The following is a 20555-nucleotide window of genomic DNA, read 5'->3' as shown; positions in this document are numbered from 1 at the left end:
TCAGCACATTCTTGAACCCATTCATCCCGTGACATAAAAAAATTACCTAATCATTTCTATTGATATGCCTTATTTACGATAGCAACCATGTTTGTTTTCACGTTATAGTGCGAATTAGTCACGTGATTTGCGAGGGAGCAAACAAGCTTTAATTGGCACATCTCAGCTCATAGTTAGTAACTATGCTCAGCTGGTTTCTTTTTCTACATGTCTGACAATTTTTTTCATAACCATGTTTTAGTTTCAATATTGTGATGAAAATATTTTGAGTTTTATTCAATTTCGGTGCTTTTATAACATGAAAACGACTTGCGTGGTTAACAAATCAATTTATAACTAAACATCTTCAAAGGTGAAAAGCAAAAGTTCTCAGTCGTGTTTCATTGTTTGTGAAATAACGATGGCTTTTAAGGCCGCGGGGAAGAGGCTTCGCTCATCGGAATGCATTTATGAAAAGTGCAAGCACGAAGTGATGATAATGTTATTAATAAGTGCGGCGAGTGATACCGAAACTGTGCGAAATACTTATGACAGGCTACGAAATGTTTCTTCATCAATAATTGCAAGTCTCTCTCCTCCGCAAAGGCTCCTTCGGTGAGGGAAGGCGAAAAACACGAAAAATGAAAAATAAGGGGAGCGCGGGGAACGACGAGAAAGGCGAAGCGGCGGGAGCCTCTGCCAGATAATGATTTCAAAATGGCGCCCGATTTCCGAGAGAGTCTGGGACTAGATCAATTTCTTTAGGAATACAGTCAACTCTCTCCTAACGGACACCTCTATAAGACGGACACCTGGTAATGGTCCCTGCCGTTTTTCAGTCATTTTACTGTAACCCAACTCCCTATAAGACGGACACCTCTCTAAGACGGACAACGGACACTTTGAAATCATTAACGGACACTTGAGAAGTGTTTTTAATCGGGCGTGGCCGATTTATAATTTACCCTTTGGGCGTCCTAGACGATAGTCTCCTGCCGGCCAAAAACGACGGAGATAGCCTGGGCCAATCGGTTTCATTTCAGTTTTGACAGTAAATCGTTGTAGGCACACTGGGTCGACTTTTGGGCTTATCTGCAACCTGGTTCTCTTCTTTGCTTCGGCGGGAGGACAGAGAAAAAAGCTTAAGGGGTAAAGTACTAATATTCACCATTGTGAAACTGTAGTTGCTTTGACAAGTTGAAGCTATTCTTGTAAATAAAAGGGGTAACGTCATTCACGTCACGCAATGTTTTTGTGGGAAACTTTGGAACTAGACGCTTTGCTGGTTTCTACAAATAGCAGTGTGATCTGGCGGTACACTTTTTTGAGGCGGACTCCACTTTAAAACTATTTTTTATATATTTAGCAAGAAGTGTGTCGATTTTCATTTCCGCACAGTTGGGCGTCAAAGTCGCCTGTCACAAAGAGTAGAATGTTTGCACAACATGTTTTGAATATATTTTAGATTTGCCTAGTGACGTTAGTAAGGCACTTCTCAAGACGTCAGCAAAACATTGGCAATGTACAGTATTGGTGTGAACTTGAATGGAATTTTTTTACGAGATCGGTAAAGCTATCGAATGAAAAGATGACTTCAAAATGAAAACTTCGAATAATTATAATTAAATACCAATTGAATTTTATTTTAATTAAATTTTATCACGGCCTGAATGCATGTCATGGCTTTGAAAGTCTTCGATTTCAAAAGGTTGCTTGGTCTCATTTTCGATTAATCTGAAACATTTTGCCTGTCGTGTGATTAATCTGGTTTTGAATAGTTTAAAATTGTGTTTTTAAGATTTTATTCTTGACTATTATGTAACTCTTGCGAAGAAAGATTTAATTGATGAGGAACTAGTACTGTTATTTTCCGGATATTCCGATCTTTTATTCGAGAAATGAATTATTTTTTGGCTCGTCATTCAAGCGTTTTGAGTTTAGTTTTGGAATCGGGGAAATTTATTTCCCGTTGAGGGATGCCCCGACATGGCAGAATATGAGTGGAACTTGAATAGGGCTGGTAGCCGGCCGAAACAACCGGCTACTTACCAAACTTCGGCCGTCTACTTTCGTCTCTCTTTACCCTAAGTTTTGACAAAAAATAAATAAAATAATGGAAAGATGCCGCAAAAATATTGCACGACATCCGTGTCTCATGTCTGAGTCGAATTGTAAACGCATTGCAAGAGTTTTTAATATGTTCACCTTTACAATAAAATAAAGCAGCGAAACGCAATGCGGTGAAATCTACATCTTTTGATGAGAAATTCCGGAAGTGACATCTGTGTTCAAAACAGGAATTTTTGCACAACTTAAAGTTCCGAAAAAAAGACCACCTGTTTTGTAAAAATCACAGACAAACATGATCAAGAAAATAAAACAGGCCAATGGGTTTTATTCACGAAAATACAACTTTCTTAAAAAGGAGTTTGTAAACAAGACAGTGGAATCAAATTACATTTCACACGAAATTTGCATACATTTGAACTTGCAAAAAAGAAGTATCTCTGCCGAGACATAACAGCGAAACCTTGCATTAAAAATCATTGTATTCTGATCTGATTGTTATTTTTTTATGCAGTAACTATTTGAAAGTGGTTCTCATTGATGAAAACAAAACCGTTTTTTATTCACTGCTTGAAGTATTTATAGACGTGAAAACATTCACTTAATCAAATTACATTCTGCACGAAATATTTTGAATCCTTTCGTCCCGAAACTTTGAGGAAATTGAAATCTTTGTTGGACAGTACTGCATAAAAGCAGCTCATAGAATTGAATAAGAAGATAAGAACCATATTGATAAAGGAAATTTGAAAACTTTATTTTGGCTCATTTTGACGAAATTCAGGATTTTTAAAGACTGCCAGTAAACGGCTGTATCTTGTCTGTCTCTAACGATTTTGCTGCGGTTTCGAACAAGCTAATTTTTCAACATATGGTAGCGGGCAGAAGTCGGTTCGTTCTGAATTTTTCAATACGATATACAAGTTACAGGTCAATATACAGACCCTCTGTAAAGTAAAAAACGTTTTGCGAACAAACCATTGTGAACTTATTTTCTATGTTGATCAGTAAAAATCCTTACTACGACATGGGTCTTGTTATCAAGTTCGTAAGTACGTTATACTGCAAGGTGTATAACCTCAGAGAATTATTATCAAGTGTGTTTTGTTTTATTAGCGGTTTATACTCTAAGGTCTTGGTATAGGAGATCAAAATTAAGGCAAATTTCTGTTATTCTCTAATTGCTTGGCACAGATTAGTACGCACACAAACGAAAAACCTAGAAAAAAGGATACTGAAACGGTCAGGAAATGTATGCAAACATTAAATTGAATGAAAAAGGCCGAAAATAGCATTTTCAAACATCTAAATTCACCCAAAACGCTGGTGAGGGTGGAGGTAATTGGAGTAGAAAGCTCGATGGGATAGGGTGGAGTAAAAGACTGCAGGAGAGGGGAGGGAGAGGAAGGATAGGAGTAGAAAGTGAGGGACAGGTGGGGGTGAAAGGCTAAGGAGAGGGAAAGGGAGGGAGTTATACCACGCAACCTTTGACTTCTGTTGTTTTCTCACAAGAACAAAACTTATGGTGGGGTTCTACCTGAATTTGAATGAAATTTTAAGATATTTAAAGAAGGGATTGAAGAAAAAAATGGAAACACCACCAAACAGTTGACCCCCTTGAAAGCGCACTCCAGGTTGTCAGGGCCGGGGACTGTTTGGTGTCCGTCGACCAATTTTTAACTTCAAATTCTAATATTTCTTATTTGGCTAAATTTTAATAATCCTTTGAGAAAATCTATCGCCTCCCCGACATCCCCCAAATCGCCCAAAATTAACAAAATACTGCAAAACATATATATATGAGATAAGTAAAGCTTTTTTGGATTTCTTGAAACGCAGCTGAAATGGTTTTCAGTATTTTCCAGCCCTTATACTTTGGGTCAGTACTACTATTCTTCATCAGATTACAGTAATGGTATGAAACAAATACCTAATCATTGGTCAACTAGTTGTGTTCATTTTCTTGACAATAGTAGTTACCTGATAAAGAGTATTGCGAAAAGGCTGCACTTTGCTTAGTGTTAATAATTTATATTTTCTAGTCGTCTAGCTCAATCGTTTATTTTTACATGTATTGTGCGAAATATATTTATAAATTGAGAACATTATGTCATTAAGTAATAATGCAATCTTGAAAACATTCCAGATATTATGTTCTACCAGGGTTCTACACACTAATACAACTCATGCAGACTGTGACTTACGCAAACCTCCCACTGAGTGTTACTAAAGTGACTGTTTTTCCAGTGATTTTTACTGTACTGTACCCTGCCTTTCAAGTCAAAGCAGATAGTTAATTATTAACCGCCCGATTTTAAGCTTCTCAAGCTTCTTGTTTTATCATGTTTTATTGGTGAAAATACTTGCAAACTTTGCAAAGTTAGACAGTGCCCTAAGGATACGTGTATACCGAGCTTACTAACCACAAACAATGTCGATTTAACCGATTACTTCTTTGCTTACGTATATGGGTACTAAAGAGGTCGTTCTCTACTTACAGTATTACAGTTAGTAGAAGCTTTCAATTTTTGCTTTAAAAAGCAAATACGGTCCTTTTATTATTTTAGTCTTGTTGCAGTTGGCAAAGGTTTGTTACATTGTGCATAGATTTACCTTTATTATCTCAGAATTACTGGTGTCATGTTACCTCGACTCTCTACAGAGCGGACACCTCTCTAAGACGGACAGCTGCGGGCGGTCCCGAAGGTGTCCGTCTTAGAGAGAGTTGACTGTAGTTACAAAATGGCGTCGGAAGCTGAACATGCAAGTTTGACAAGAGTGGGTACTTTTCTCCCTCTTTGATCGACATATTCAGTATGCGAGGAAAAATGGAAAAGCTTTGTGTTATAAGTCTTTCGAGAGCGGCGGCAGTATAATGGTTTGAGGCAGCACTTTCGCACGATGCATCGCAACATATCAACTATCGATGATTCTGTTCTTGGGAAATGCAAGGCGCGTTCTCAAGAGTCACAGGGCGATGAAACCGCTGAAGTAGCAATCACTTGAGCAACCTCCGAGTGCAAACGGTTCGTTCATTTTCTTGTTATGACTTACATCTAGGTGATTGCAAACGGTTCGTTCATTTATTCTTCTTACGAAGGCCATAAACATCAGAGGGCTAGAAGAAAGCCGTGACAATTACATGCAATTACTTCGACCTATAGAATTACTTCGACCTGTATCCGGTCACTTCGTTCCATGTCAGGTCGTTCCACAATAGTCAGATCGTTTCACACAATATAGTTAATTCATTTCAAAAATAAATATTTAGTTAGAAATAGTCAGAAATAGTGTCAAATCAGTGGGAATGCTCCACCTTGCCTCGTTATTTTTCCGTTTTGAAAAATTTATGCGCACTTTTCGTAGTTTGAAGTTTGTTATCGTGTTCGGTAAATTAAGACTGACCAATCTGCATCCGCAACTGAATGCTGCTTACTTGATCGATCAAAACAGTAAATAAGAAAAACAAATGTTGTTTTCTTAAGAAAAGGAAGTCTGCAGTTTGTTAAGTGCAAAAAAAAAAAAACAAAAAAAAAACACACACATGCATTTCCTAGTCCTGTAGTTCAAGCCGTTGTTTGTCAGGCTTGGGCTATTGCGCGAAATATAAAAAATATAAATTATATAAATTAAGACCATTATGTCTACATGCAATATTCCATTTGTGATGACGCAATCTTGACTACATTCTTAATACAGTCGAACCTCTAATGCAGACACCAAAGGGACAGGAAAGAGTGTCCCTATAATGGAGGTGTTTGTATTACAGAGGTAGAGTTTAAATGAAGTTTGGTCTCTTTCGGACGAGGTGAACTGTCCGTAATAGGGTAGAAGTAGTAATAACAAAGATGGTAAATTTTGAGCTCGGTGATAAATAATAAAGATGTATTTTTCAACAATGACACGAGCATGGGACAAAGAAAAATTCTGAGTCCCCGACGGGAATTGAACCCATGGCCTCCCAGATACCGGTTGGGCACTCTAACCAACTCTGCTACGAGAGACACGTGGTGAGCTGGGCCATTTACTAGGTTGATATTTGACACGCGTCCTGCATACTGCTAGGATCAGCAATGTTGAATTCATTAAGTGTGTAGTAATAATAAAGATGGTAAATTTTGAGCTCGGTGATAAATAATAAAGATGTATTTTTCAACAATGACACGAGCATGGGACAAAGAAAAATTCTGAGTCCCCGACGGGAATCGAACCCATGGCCTCCCAGATACCGGTTGGGCGCTCTAACCAACTGAGCTACGAGAGACTCGTGGTGAGCTGGGCCATTTACTAGGTTGATATGTGACACGCGTCCTGCATACTGCTAGGATCAGCAATGTCGAATTCATCAAGTGTGTAGTAATAATAAAGATGGTAAATTTTGAGCTCGGTGATAAATAATAAAGATGTATTTTTCAAGTGTCTGTAAGGAGAGGTTTGACTGTATTATGTGCCTCGTGTAAATAAAACTATTCCACCAGGATCCTTTGCAGTGATTTTCTTGGTGTTTTCCTCTTTGTAGCGGGAAATTGTCATTACGTCATTCAAGCGTTTTGGGTTTATTTTGCACAGCATGAAAATGGAGATTTACGGAAAATTAAAGGTGGCTTAAATCTCCTTAAAGTTAACTTTAAGCTATCAATTAAATGTTCTCAAAGGCCGTAAAACCTGCAGTTGGCATTTAAGGAACTTTAAGCCAACTTAAAGCTCGCTTAAAATGTTAGTCTCTTTATTAGGCAATCTTTAAACATGAGTGTAAAGCTGGCTTAGAGGTCAGCTTTAAAACATGCAAAGGTAGCGTAAAGTTGATTGAATTCCAAATTTACGCCAGCTTTACTTGAGCTTTCTTTACACCACTGTAAAGTTATGTTTTTATGCTGTCTCGTGGATGTTTTTGTCCAAAATATATAAATAGTATCTAATGAGGAAGCCATAATGCTAATTTAAGACTATATAGAACTAAAAGTATATACAAATTAGATAGGAACAAATAAGAAAAGGAGAAAAAATTAGAAACTATACACTATTCGTGCTACATTAAGACTACCAATTAAAATTCGGCTTCTAGTTGGTAATTCTTTACCAGTTTCCCTACACTCTGGTACTCTATGACGGGGGATCAGGCAGTTGAAACAAAGCACCCTTTTTCTACGAAAACCTACTTTGGAACATCCTGTATTTTTGCAATTGTAACTGCTATGGTAACGGATACACGCGCTTGACTGGTTTAGGATGGCTTGATTCCTTCCTTTTTCTTCTATCTCTTCACCGTTGTTAACATCATCTTAGGCTTATTTTCTTTTTGGTTGCTCGAGTTCCCTATCTTTAAGATAGCTTTATATATCTTCGAACAGTGATTGTGTTGGAAATGAAGATGGTATATAAATATTTCTTTGTTGCTACACAAGCCTTAGGATTAACAAAATCAGCGATACCATCAAGCGTTACTTGTCTGCCTTCTATTTCACTAATTCCTCTCAGGCTTTCCTCTCATTTCTGATTTGGTTAAATCCTCGAATTTCTATGCCCTGTTGAAGTCAAGCTCCGTTTAATTGGTGGAGAGAGCGAGCGTGTGATGTCAAATCGAGAACGATGCTCAGTCAATTCTCTTAATTCCCTCGGGAAACTCGCAAAGCCATAACTCGCCTAACCGGCTTTGAGGAAAGTTGACTTTATTGTAACTAGTATACCTAAATGGTAGAAGTGCTACCAAAGGGGAAGAACGGTGTAGTAGTTGCTTTGCAGTAACTGATTTAAGGCCCCTAGCAAAAATATGCTAATGTGCTGAGAAAAAACAAAGGAGACAAAATCAAGAAAGAAAACAAAAGAAAGACAATAACAAGAAAATACTAAAAGTTAATAAGCTATTTACAATTTTACATTAAATAACACTACCGGACTTAAGATGCAGTGAAGAACACCTGACGTATAGCCTTCGTAAATGCCTTAATTTACATCGAGTTCCACGCCTTGGCTGCAGTATACCTTACACATTTAAGTCCATATGTAGTGGTGTTGACTTTTGGGATGACCAGCTTATATCAAGGAAGTATAAGCATACGGTAAGGGAGACACAAAGTTTCGCGCTTTATAAACGATGTCGGTTTCAAGTTGCAAGTCACTGCAGTAAGGCCCGGGCCAAACGTCGAACTTCACACGAGTCGAACCTAATGCAAATGACCAAAAACAAATAGCTTTTACTAATTTGCATTAGGTTCGTCTCATGTGAAGTTCGACGTTTGGCCTGGGCCTAAAATTAGACTGAAGAGAGCTTCAAGTCGATTCGAGTGAACTTTTTCACAAATTTTGCCTTGAAAAGCAGAGTATTTTAGTTAACTTTGTGCGCGCTGTAAAATCCAAGATGTCACTTGTTTGAAATCCAGCCTCGTGCCTGGTCACATATCAAAACGCAAATTACTGGTTTCTGGTTTGGGTACGATGAAAATTTGCTCGCACTAAAAAATAACGAGAAATACTTTGCGCAACGTAGAAATTTTTCATCGCTATATATTGTTAACTATAACGATTAGCGAAAAAAATGAAACGACGTTTCGGTGAGTGGCACCATTATTAAGTACCGTATGTCAGTACGCTGTATGTGACGAAAAGAATTTAATTTATACTAAAAGTAAAGTTGCGAAATAGAATAAATTAAATTGTAACTGTTCAGTGTTCATGTCATTCCAGTGAGGTGTCAAAAAACTGATAATGAGCGGAGTAATGGTGCCAAGGTGACACCGAAACATCGTTCCGTTTTTTCGCTATCTTTATAGTAACCGTATTTTTTAAGTTTAATGCTATATATTGTGCCTTTAAAAGAAGCAAGTAGTGGGAATATCGTCACATGCTCCAAACGGCAATGTTCTGACGAGAAAGATGACGATTATGAAGTCATTGCGTTACGCGTTGTTAAAATGGATTCATTACAGCGAGTGAAAGCAGACGTTTACGGTGGTTGTTTCTCTCGTGAAAACAGTTGATTTTCCCACTCGCTTACATCTGCAATGGCCCAAGAGCAAGCCCTGGAAGGCGAGTTTCCTTCCTTTCAACATTAAAATGCAAAGCATTCAGCTAACGTTAGAAATCATTTCCTTTGGTCTCCATTCTGTCCATTCGTTATTCCTCTGGCGACGAAGGTTCATTTTGCCGATGTCGCACGCACACGTGGACAGTTTATTTTACTGTATGGCAGAATGAACTGTGGCTTCTACAATCAGCCCAACCAGGACTCAACGCATAAACTCAGTAATGAAAAGAAGAAGGACGCACATGCGACCTTCGTCTGCATCTTCCGCTATTATTCCAATTGCATTGGCACAAAGATCACATAGAACTCCACTGCGCAACCTGAATCTTCCATTCGCGCATAACCACAATTCCTTGCGCCTTTGATCTTACCGCCGACCACAATTCCTTGCGTTTCGTAAGAAAAGCGATTGCAGGCCCCATAAAGTAATCCTTTACCGATTAGAGAGCTGCCTCGCTCGTTAACTTCAGGCTCATCCGCTGCGGCAGCAAAAATATCGTAATATCCAGCTATAAATCCGACAACGTTTTTCCATACAAACCCCTTTAAAAATACGAACCGTTGTAACACAACACCTCCATATGTTGCAACTAAGGCAAGAGTCACGTTTCGCGTATTTAAATGATTATCATGTTAATTATTAAAACTCCTCTCATCGTGAGCTTGGGCCGCATGTGCTCTCCATCCCGTGTATAAATGGGTACCGGCGAATTTAATGCTGGGGGTAACCCTGTGATGGACTTGCATCCCACATACTCCCAGTCTATTAATGCTACAGAAACCGGGATAAGCTACAACACAGACTTAAACCTATGCTAACTATGTACTTCTCGTTATTTTTTTTAGTGCTAGCAAATTTTCATTTTAGTAAACAAAAAAGCGTGCGCCAATTTGTCGGCAGCGTTGATTTGCATTTTGATAATTTTAATGCAAACATACAGGAAGTTCAGGCTTAAACTTCAAGCCGCGCATAAGAGCTTATGTCTTTCCTACAAGCGTGGTTCACGGCACTTAGATCGAAATTTTTCATAAACTGTCAAGAATTATGAGAGTGTCCTGAAAGGGGGGTATAAAATCATATTTCCCAGCCTATTGTTGTCCCTGCCTATTGTTGATCCGAATTTATAAATCCGATTCCCAGTTCTATTGTTTTTTGTTTGTGTTTCCTAGCCCCAGTGTCCCATTTTTCCATTTTCCCAGTGAAAATTTGCCCAAATCCCAGTTCCCATTTTACCCCTTCAGTCCCCTCGTCTAAGTAAGCCGTTTAGCCGTTCATATCTACTTGATCGTTTTTATCAGCTTTTAAACCGTTTTTTAAAATATTCCAAAAAAGTTTAAGCTATTCGTTTATTCATAATTTTCAATCGTTTAAAGTTTTTTGGCTATGGCTATCCGTTTACAATCAGAAGCGTTTGTGGTCGTTTTCGCTTTCCCGATCACAAGTATTAAAAAACTTTACCAAGGAAAAGTATTTTTATTCATTCATAAAAAATACATAACCTACAACGGAAAGCCTAACTAACAGCAGGTGGGCGCAACTTGTCAGCAAATAATTTATAGCGTTAATTGCCAAGGGCTCTAAATAATGCAGCGACTAGTTTTGTTAAGTGCAATATCTTAACACGCAATGTGTTGGCTTGAGCTGCAGCCTTGACTTCACATCACTAGAGCAAATTCAGCACTAACATCACCTACTTTGAGACGTGACTGAGTGCACCGGTTGGGGTGTAGCCATGAGTTTTTCTTTGCTTTTCGTTTTGTTATCGTGGATTTCATTGAAGCCTTCTTTAACGAGCGCGGCGGAGGGTGAGTTTGAAAGAAAATATTACCTATAAGAAAATTAATTATTCTTTATATACCCTGAATACCCAAGTTTTCTTTTATTTACGGGTTTATAATATGTCCAGGAGCTATCGACTTTTATCTCCCCACAATATCAGATAACTGCCTTGTAAGTAGGCAAGAGTAAAGCGTTGCGCAAACCATCTACTAGGAGATATTATTTCAACTTTGCTCCAAGTTGAAAAGATGTCTTTGGCTGTATGCAAGGTATCCAAAATTTATTAACGGAAATAATAACGGAAAGATTAACGTTTAAAGTTATTCCGTTTAAAATTTTCTGTAACCGTATAACGTTTTTCTCAATCCGTTTATGGACTTTGCCCAACCGTTTAACGTTTGTCTTTGGCTGTATGCGAGGTTTCCAAAATTTATTTATAAAATACAAGTGTATACACGCACACACATCGACCGTTTTGCTAATTACAAGTTCCTGTTTGCTTTATCTCGTGCTGAAGTTAATTTTCTTTTGAATTATTTAAACAAAACACGACACTTCTTAGTTTTGGAGACATGTTTCGGCAGAAATATCTGCCATCTTCAGTGTGATTTGAAGAAGGTTACAACAAAGTATAAATAGTAAACAAAGTATAAATAGTAATAGTGTTTTGTTTAAAATTTGTTTCATCGCTGCTTTTACTCAGACCTTTTGAAGGTATGTAAAGCATGGTGGAAACGATGAAAACATATTTTCTTACTAGAGTGAACTAAGCAAATTCTGACCTGAGATTAGGAATGTGAAATGAATTTCACAGTTGTGTAAAATATATTTTTTGAAATTTTGACTTGTTAGTGGAAAGCCAAGAAATATGGAGATTGTTAACAGGTGGATTTCAATAATATTTGGTCAGTCAGTTTATTTTGTTAATAACAATTCATCAACGAAAACGTCAGTAAATGCAAATTTGAATAGAAAACAGTTTTATTATCTAATGCACGCAGTTTTTATTTTTTTTAAACATTTGGATAATTGTAAACTGAATTTGTAGAAAACGTACAGCCTGTATTCCCTGAGTATTTTAAAACGTGAATATTGTCAGCTACACGATGTTGTTGAAGTAAAATGCTAGTTACCAGCCAACTTGGTAAGGGGTTCTGGATGAGCTTACAACTTGGGGAGCTTACCACCGCGGATAGGGCTTATAAGCGGTCGTTAACTTAGATATGAGATGAAAAAAAAAAAACGACTTTAATTTAGACTGTCTTGCTCTCTTGAGCGATATACAGTAAAACCCACGAGTAAGAAACTGCATTTTTCCAAGTTAGCCTAAACAGGTTCTTACATAAATGGTAATTAGCACAAATTTAGGCTAGTTAGGTTCTTAATGGGTTCTTATTTTTCTGAAGAAAAATTTAAATTGTTGTTAAATTTAAATTTGGATACCATTTTATTTATATTTATGTGATTGTATCAATAATAATATTTCATGATTTTCAACATTGGCATTTACATTGCAGCTGGAGTGATAAGGCCCCTAGGTGCCTTCAAAGAGGATCCAGAATGTCGATTAATCAATTTAAGAAAATAAGAACGTTTTTCCAAATTTTAGGCTAAAGAGGTTCTGGCAAAGTTTAGCCTAACAGGTTCTTAAAAGTAGGTTCTTACTCGCGGGTTTTTACTTCATTGTAAGAAAGCTGCTCCGATCACACGTTTGGAATGCTATTTACTTGTCTATTTCCATTTGAAGTACAATGTTTTTAAAGGGGTGTGGGGAAGTTGATATGGAACGGGGGGGGGGGGATATCCGTGGGGGAGAGGCTAACAACTGGAAATCTTTTGTTAGCATTGAGATCGGCCTTTGATCAGGGGGCGTACAAACTGTATTTAAGGTAGCCTTTCAGCTCTTTTGTTTGTTTTGACGTTTTCGCAACCAGTTTTCATTCTGTTTTTTTTTTTTATAAAGTTTATTATTGTCGTAAAACGTTATTGTGCAAATGAAATCCACCTTTTCAGCCCTAATCATTCTACAGAACGTTAATTGTTAATCCATAAAACGAGCCAGATTCCGTTTTTCCGTCGTCTATCTGTTTATTTGTTATGTTACCTATTTATTTCTTATCCAGTTCAATAACATAAACATGTGCATAATTTATTTCAGAATGGGATCGTGAACTGTACTTCCCAGACTACTATTTCTATGCTGAGCGACGTTTAATGAACCACACGATAAAAATTGTGCTTGTCAAGAGCTCGGACGACTGTGAATATCTTTGCTACCTGAATGACACCTGTGTCAGTCTTAACATTAAAAATAAAGATCCTAACAGTGAAAAGCATGAATGTGAGCTGAATAATTCCACTCACATGGAACACGACGGAGACCTTGTTGCTGACACATCTTATTATTATCGCGGCGCGAAGGTAAATATTTAAAAAACTAAAAAAAGAAATGAAAAAATATGTATTTTTTCCTGTTAATCTAACTTGAAGTATCGAATTATGAAAATATTGGCGGTTTTGCGCCGGGGCACACGTCAAATGGAAAATCCAGCATAATACACTCAACACTTTCCAAATTTGAATTATAAATAAAATAACTTTTAATTTTTTTGCTGTTTTCCTGTTTTAAGAACGCCTGTGGAAAAAACCCGCCGTGCCACAACGGAACTTGTCAGTCCGGTTTTACAGACAAGGGATATCGATGTTTGTGCACTCCTGGATTTGGGGGCGAACACTGCGAGAAAGGTACGCTAATAAGTAAGTTTTTTCTACAATTCTTTATGCATGGTTTTCTTAGGAATGACTTGGTATGAAAGAAAAGCAAGGTAATATCCAATTTTTGACATCAAGAAGAGGCCAGTCTGATAATGTGTGCCTAGTTAACAAGGGAGAAATCCTGACCAGGTGCCTATTGTCTTTAAACCTCTGGTAGTATTCGTCAGTGACTTCTTACTTCCCTTTTGAAAGAAAAAATACATAAAGAGAGTGCACTAAAACCAGTGATCTGCATGCGTCTGGAAAGCTGCGTTGTATCTGGAAATGAGACAGACAATGCTTGAACAGTGCAGCTAGGTTTTTAATCATGTCACTTTTTAAATGTTTTTTAATCTTTTATGGTTGGGGCAGATGTAGCGTCTCTTAAAAACATAACTTTTATTATAATTGTGTTACTGTATTATTTACTGATTTCTTAGTTGCGATTACATAATTAAAGAGTTTATCCAAAACAACTGGCTTGGTTTGCCCTAGAATGATGAACCTCACATGGTATTTATTTGTTCCACAGTTGTCGCAAACTGTGCCGACCGTTACAAAACTGGAGAACGAAACAGTGGTGTTTATTCAATCAAACCTGATGGTTCAGGTACCTTTGATGTGTTCTGTGACCAAACAACAGCTGGAGGCGGCTGGACAGTGTTCCAGAAGAGAGTAGATGGTTCGGTTGATTTTTACCGGGACTGGGCCGACTACAAACGTGGCTTCGGTAACCTAAATGGTGAGTTTTGGCTCGGACTTGATAAGATAAACCGCCTGACCAGCAGTGGACAATACAAGCTCCGCGTTGATCTGGAAAACTCTACAGGGAACACTGGCTACGCCGAGTACGGTTTGTTTAAGATTGGGAGCGAGGAGACTAAGTACCAGCTCAGCGTAGAAGGCTACTCAGGTTAGCCAGTTTTCGTGTTGAACACATCTTAATATCTGACATCTCAAATTTGCACGTGACTGTAAAAAATCTGCTTCTCGATGTTAAAAGATATTCTAGTTTGTATTACTGACTTCACTCATTATTACTGATTATTTTATTTAGCAAATTACTGTTGTCTTGTTGGTACATTGGTTCCAAAAGGTCAACTGGTTTCACAAAATTGGTTTGGGTCGAAAAGATATCACAATACTATTCGTAAGTTCCACGATTTACGTTGTTGTTGTTTGTCACGCACCCTTTGTTTTCTTACGCCCTTTTGTCACAGTTTCGAAGTATACTATACGGGTATGTGCCGCACAACGGGTTCATGATTTTGGGTTTTCTTGATCTTGAACGGGTTATCCATTTCAAAGACGTTTCCTAGAACGGATATTATATTTCGAACGCACGAAAGTTTCAAATTATCAATAGCCATTTGAAATTATTCACAAAGAGTTTGCTTAACAAAATACGTTAATGTTGCATCCCGTGTTGCGCACAAAAGGCTATTATTAAGTAATTTTTATGTATTTTTGTGTAATAAGTCAAACAAACAAAGAAAGAACTTTATTTAACAAAAGCGGGCTATTAAAATTTACTAACTTTTTAGAACAGGGCATCATTTTGAATACAAATTCTTTCTAAAACAGGGTCCTAATTTAGAGACCCGGGAGGCACATAACCGCCCAAACCATACCCGAGTAACCCCCCCCCCCCCCCCGCGGGGGAATACTTTATTTTACTTTTGATTTTTTTTTTTGTCATGTTTGGTTTAGGAACCGCTGGAGATTTTCTTGATTATCATAATGGTCGTCTATTCTCTACAAAGGATATCGATCAAGATAACGACGTGTCTGCAGTTCACTGTGCTGTTAACGTAAAAGGAGCCTGGTGGTTCGGTGATTGTCGAACAAGCCACCTGAACGCTGTTTATTATAATTGGACTGATTGTATTAAGTGGGGTGAGATTTGTCCAGCTACAAGAGCTGAAATGAAGATCAGACCGGTGGGCTTTTAGAACCCGGCCCGGGAAGGGGTGGGGGCGTACTTCCTTCTATAAGCTATGTAGGTGTGTGTGTCATCAAACGGAATGGTTTAAAGGACCTTAGTCAGCCTCCGCCATTTTCGATTGCATCGAAATTATGAAAATTGTATATTGAAGCGAAATCTTATTGCATTGCTGTAAGTTGTGTTACCGGAAGTCTGTTTAACTACTTTAAACAGTTTCACAGTGAACTCTTTGGTTTAGACACGCTCTTGGTAAAATGTAATACCGAAATTCTCGTATGTAAACAAAAACAATGGTGTGGCTGACTAGGGTCCTTTAAGCCCTTCTCTGGAAGATCATTAGTGTTAGATTACGGTATTTTAGCCGAGTAATTCTGTTTATTTTCTCTAATTATGAACTCTAAACTTCAAATTTCGGAGAATAACATTGTTTATTGGTTAAATATTGGCCCCAAAGCAAACAAGGAAATTTTGCCGTTAATCACCTAACAAACAAGGATAACTCTCGAGCCTTATAAAAAAGAGAGCAAAAAAAAAAAAACAACAAACAAACAAAAGAAAGACAAAAAAGAAACAGAGAGCGAAAAGAGCCGAGAGAAACTCTCTCCCTTTTCCGTCGATCTTGTAAACAGGATAGTTTCGTAGTTGCTAGTAGTTTTGATTATCACGGTACATTTACAAAACATTTATATAGTTTAAGTTGCTCAACTACGATAATTTTACAAGCCAAACAATCATTAATGAACCAGTTACACATAAAACGTGTTGGATGTTGAACCTGTACGGAAAAACGCGCCTTTAGTAGTATCCCTTTGGGGATAGAATGAGCTTGAGCCACGCCCATCAAGGGAGCGTGTACATACAGTATCTTTTAGCTTGGATTACTTTTAAAAGCAAAATTTGTTGCCATTCGCGAAGCGTCTTTATTAATTTTTGACATTTTTTAATCTTCCTTTCCGTTTTTGTAACCTTTCAGCCAATGAATAACAGTCCAGAATAATGTCCACTTCTGGAAATGTTTTGATCCGCAGATCAAAACAAACAGTTATCCAATCACTACTCGAAAAAAGGGATATATTGATAATATCTTACAACATTATAGCTGATTCTAGAAACTTAGTGTGCAGCTATCAATAAACCAGTTGTCCAGTTCACTGTTTTCTTGTGTTTTAAGAAATATACAATAAGGCATAAAATAAGTTATTATGTAACCGGGGAACAAATTGTTTAAACAAAATGATGAACTGAAGTCGAACCGGATTGATTGTGAATTGCTCGATCTATCGACTTTTGACCCAGTTTAACAAAAAAATTAAATATTTTATCTCCTGCATAATTGACGTTATAGCGAGTAGAGAAACCCCATTTAAACGGCCAAATTACTGTGATGGTTCAATATAAGTGGCCGTAACAATATTTAACAAATCGATCACATTTTTCCATGGCCTACACTCTTTTATTAAAAACTAGCCATGGCATATTCCAATTCCTGAGTTTTTACAGGCCATGGTATAAATATACCATGGACCACAAATATGGCAGGTGTACGTGTCAGCGAGAACAGCCGAAGAGCTCGTGCAAATATTGAAATTCTTTGGGAGTTTTTAATTCCTCGCGAAGCGAGGCCGAGGCCGAGCGTAGCGGGGTGTATAATTTTGTCCCTCTTCAATGGTCACCGTTGGAGCCAATACAGTGCTCAACTTCGGGTGAAGGAGCGTGATAATCTTTTTTCTAATGAACGACTCGAATTCAGTTGACTGCCATTCAATACAAATCTGTTTCGTAGGCCACCATTAAGGTGACCCACTCTTCAGTTAAACTGCTGACTCGTCCCCAGTCGTCTTCATATAGCACGCGGCAACGGGAGAAGCACGCGCGCGAGGTGGTACCCGTCTCTCCCTCCGCTGTATCTTTGCCGCGTGCTGTATGAAGACGACTGGGGACGAGTCAGGTTAAACAGCATATATATATATTTGTGAGCTTGGTGTGTGGCGGAAATGACGTCACACGGCCGCGCGCTGGTGGCCTAATGGTGAGAGGCGTCGAACTTGAAATCAGATCTTCGGGACTGTGGGCGGGGGTTCGAATCCGGCTAGGGTTTTTTTTTTATTATTATTTTTTTTTATGGGTTCGAATCCAGAGCCTTTCGTTTTTATCGTTTTCTTTTCGGATTAAAATAACACTGATTTCCACATAATACTCCCTCAACGCCTATTCAGGCTATAAACTGCTGGTGTTGAAAACTGTTCATTGTTGTATGAAAATTTGCCATTTCGTTCTGAACCCATTGTTGCTGATGTAAAGGCTGATCGGGATTTCTCCATCCATTGGAAAGATAATCATCTCTGTTTAGTTCCTGTTGCTGTTGCTTTAATTGTTGTTGTTTTCTACGCGTGGCACTATTTTCTCGAGCAGACTGTAATCGAATATTTCTCTCCTCCTCCGATTCTAATTGAAAGCGCGCTGCATCACTTTCCCTTCTTAATTGTAATCTATCCTGTAGCTGTTCAGTTGATTCTACTAAAAGTCCGTCTGTATAATTTTGTCTCAGTAATTGTAATCTCTGTATTCTTGTGTCTTCAGCTTCTGTTTGTATTCTATCCGCGGCATTTTGTCGAAGTCTCTGTAATCGTGCAGTTCGTTGTTGTTCAGTTTCTGTTTGTATTCTTTCTGCTGTATTTTGTCGAAGTCTCTGTAATCGTGCAGTTCGTTGTTGTTCAGTTTCTGTTTGTATTCTGTCTGCTGTATTTTGTCGAAGTCTCTGTAATCGTGCAGTTCGTTGTTGTTCAGTTTCTGTTTGTATTCTGTCTGCTGTATTTTGTCCGTTACTAGGCAACAATAACCCAGAGCTTCGCGAGGCCCTGCCAGTCACGTATTACTAGTAAAACAATTATTCCACTCGCGCTTGTTGGATATGAGATAGTTAAAGCCAACGAGGCGCTACGCGCCTCGTTGGCTATCTACCATCTCGTATCCAACGCGCGCTCATGGAATAATTGTTAAATAGACCATAGAAATGACGTCATAAAATGTTCAAAACTCAAGTGGAACCGCGAGCCGCAGGCGAGTGGTTTTACTGCAAAGTTTTGGACATTATATGACATCATTTCTATGGTCTATGAGAGTGTAGTTCATGGAAAAATGTGGTCGAAGTGAGATTATCGCAAGGAAGGGTTACACGTGCATTTTTCCGTAACTTTTATTTACATCTGAAGTCGTCCCTTCTAACACATCCCATCATAACATCATGTAGCTAATCGTGTAAAACTTGGATTGGAGGCAAAGCTGTAAGTGAAAATTATTGTTGCACTGTGTACTTACAACTAACTCTTAACTGGACAGGAATGTGTTACTTGCTACTGATTCTTCTTTACCTTTCTATAGAGAGACCATTAAGGCTATATTACAAGAGGCAATTTTCCTTGCAACCTCGGCTGCAATGCAACCATAACGGCCGAAAAACATTGCAAGTTGTAGGGAAGGATCTTGAATGATTGGCTCCTTTTGTGGTGCTGCAGGTTGGGGTGTAACACGTGAAATGATTTGGTAACCGTGGCAATGCAACGTTTCTTGTAAGGAAGATTGCCTCGTGTAACATGTTTCTTAAATATACCCCACTGTACCCATATCTGTTCCAGTCACATACTACAAAACCTTTAGACCTTTTCTGTTATTGATAACAAAAAAATCGGAAGGAAAACTGGCTGACTATCGTTTAAAAGAAACCCACTGACCAAAGGAACAGCAAATTAATTTGAATAATTTCTCAATATAGACCTTCATAATTAACAAACATTCACGCCGCGATCTTGGGTTGCCTGTGCACCCGCGTGTGTTGTTGGTCAGTACTTTGGACTGGACTACTGCCAAAGGCCTGGAGGGAATCAAGCAAGTTCATTTTGCGAGATATCCAAAGTTGGCGTTTTATTTGTTTTTAGCTTTTTTCCACTCTAAGTTCAAGCCGAATATTCCATTTACTGGATCTTCCAAACTGCTTGAGAACTATTATTATCAGGAGCCCATCAACTGGAGCCTTCATCTCCCATACTAACCCTTGAGTCAACCCTTTCCCGTATTAATTATTTAGAACTAACTCCCGGGGTCTCGCGCGAGACCCCCCTACTGTTTTCCCGGCCAATTCCAATGGTGTGAGGTCCCATGGCAGCTACGCTTATGCTTCGAAATAGCGATTAACATTTTGGAATGAAACAAAGAGGGGTTTACAAGTGTGATAGAGCAACAGAATTTATCGGAGTCCGTTTCAATGGAGCCTGGCACTTGTCAAGAATTGTGCGCTCTTTTTCAAAACACCCCCCCCCCCCCCCAAATATGCTTTCTACAGCGCAAAAATTAAACTGAGCACTTGAAAACAAGACTGTTACAGTTCCTGCATCATCTTAGAAACTGAGCCGTACTAGAGTAACGTGGAGTAAATAGGTTGAAGCAGCTTCTTTATTTGAAATTCTACCATAAAATTCCTATATTACAGGCATCGAGTGGATCTTGCAGACAGGGCCCGGTTCAGTTCGGTTGACCGGTGGATAACGCTACCAACCTTAGAAATCACTATCCACTGGATAATGATTTATCTAGTGGATAGCGTTATCCACCATTTAAATAACCTGGGCTAGATCAATAACTATTCAGTGGATAGTGCAGATCTTTAGTGATTTTATAGCGTTACCCACTGAACAACCGAGTCCTGCAACTGGTGGTGATATATTTACAGTAATAATCTTAATTTGGTGAAGTGGCCATACGCATACTTCCTCGCTTAAGTAGCAATACGCAGAACAATCCACTTCCCTTTGTACTTAGCTGAGAGACTCACATGCCGACCTGGGAAGGAGCTGGTCTCATACAGTAGCGTAACAGCTCTCGTAACCTTGTATCTCTACTGGTCCTGTAGTGTAGGAACAGCTGGAAACAAAAGGCTGACCGTACGGTAGGATGAACTATTATAATCCTTCCAATATTTCGTCGGCACGGCCGGGGCATTGTTCCTTTGT

General features: G+C 38.5%; 1 protein-coding gene across 3 annotated transcripts; it reads left to right on the top strand.

The window, feature by feature from the left end:
* The first annotated feature begins 10691 nt into the window (after positions 1-10691).
* On the top strand, positions 10692-16699 carry LOC144665904 (microfibril-associated glycoprotein 4-like). Of its 3 annotated transcripts, none has more exons than XM_078527186.1 (6): positions 10692-10876; positions 13009-13271; positions 13481-13595; positions 14137-14517; positions 14662-14754; positions 15315-16699. In XM_078527186.1, exons 1-6 carry the CDS (start codon positions 10804-10806, stop codon positions 15554-15556), a joined length of 1167 nt encoding a protein of 388 aa, XP_078383312.1. In that variant the 5' UTR covers positions 10692-10803; the 3' UTR covers positions 15557-16699. The 3 variants fall into 3 exon arrangements, with proteins under 3 accessions (XP_078383312.1, XP_078383311.1, XP_078383313.1); XM_078527185.1 differs by having other exon boundaries at positions 13481-13607; XM_078527187.1 differs by lacking the exon at positions 14662-14754 and having other exon boundaries at positions 13481-13607.
* The last annotated feature ends 3856 nt before the right edge of the window (positions 16700-20555 follow it).

The sequence above is a fragment of the Oculina patagonica genome, chromosome 9 (genome assembly GCF_052425735.1).
Source record: "Oculina patagonica isolate OP01 chromosome 9, crgOcupat, whole genome shotgun sequence".
Lineage (NCBI taxonomy): Eukaryota > Metazoa > Cnidaria > Anthozoa > Scleractinia > Oculinidae > Oculina > Oculina patagonica.
This window is presented reverse-complemented; position numbering and strand designations above follow the sequence as displayed.

What these genes read in the sequence shown, in the direction of transcription:
- LOC144665904 (XM_078527185.1), top strand. Translation starts at nt 10,804, where the DNA reads ATGAGTTTTTCTTTGCTTTTCGTTTTGTTATCGTGGATTTCATTGAAG. An exon ending in TTTAACGAGCGCGGCGGAGG is followed by an intron (nt 10,877 to 13,008) that starts GTGAGTTTGAAA and finishes AATTTATTTCAG; the next exon opens with AATGGGATCGTGAACTGTAC. An exon ending in ATTATTATCGCGGCGCGAAG is followed by an intron (nt 13,272 to 13,480) that starts GTAAATATTTAA and finishes TCCTGTTTTAAG; the next exon opens with AACGCCTGTGGAAAAAACCC.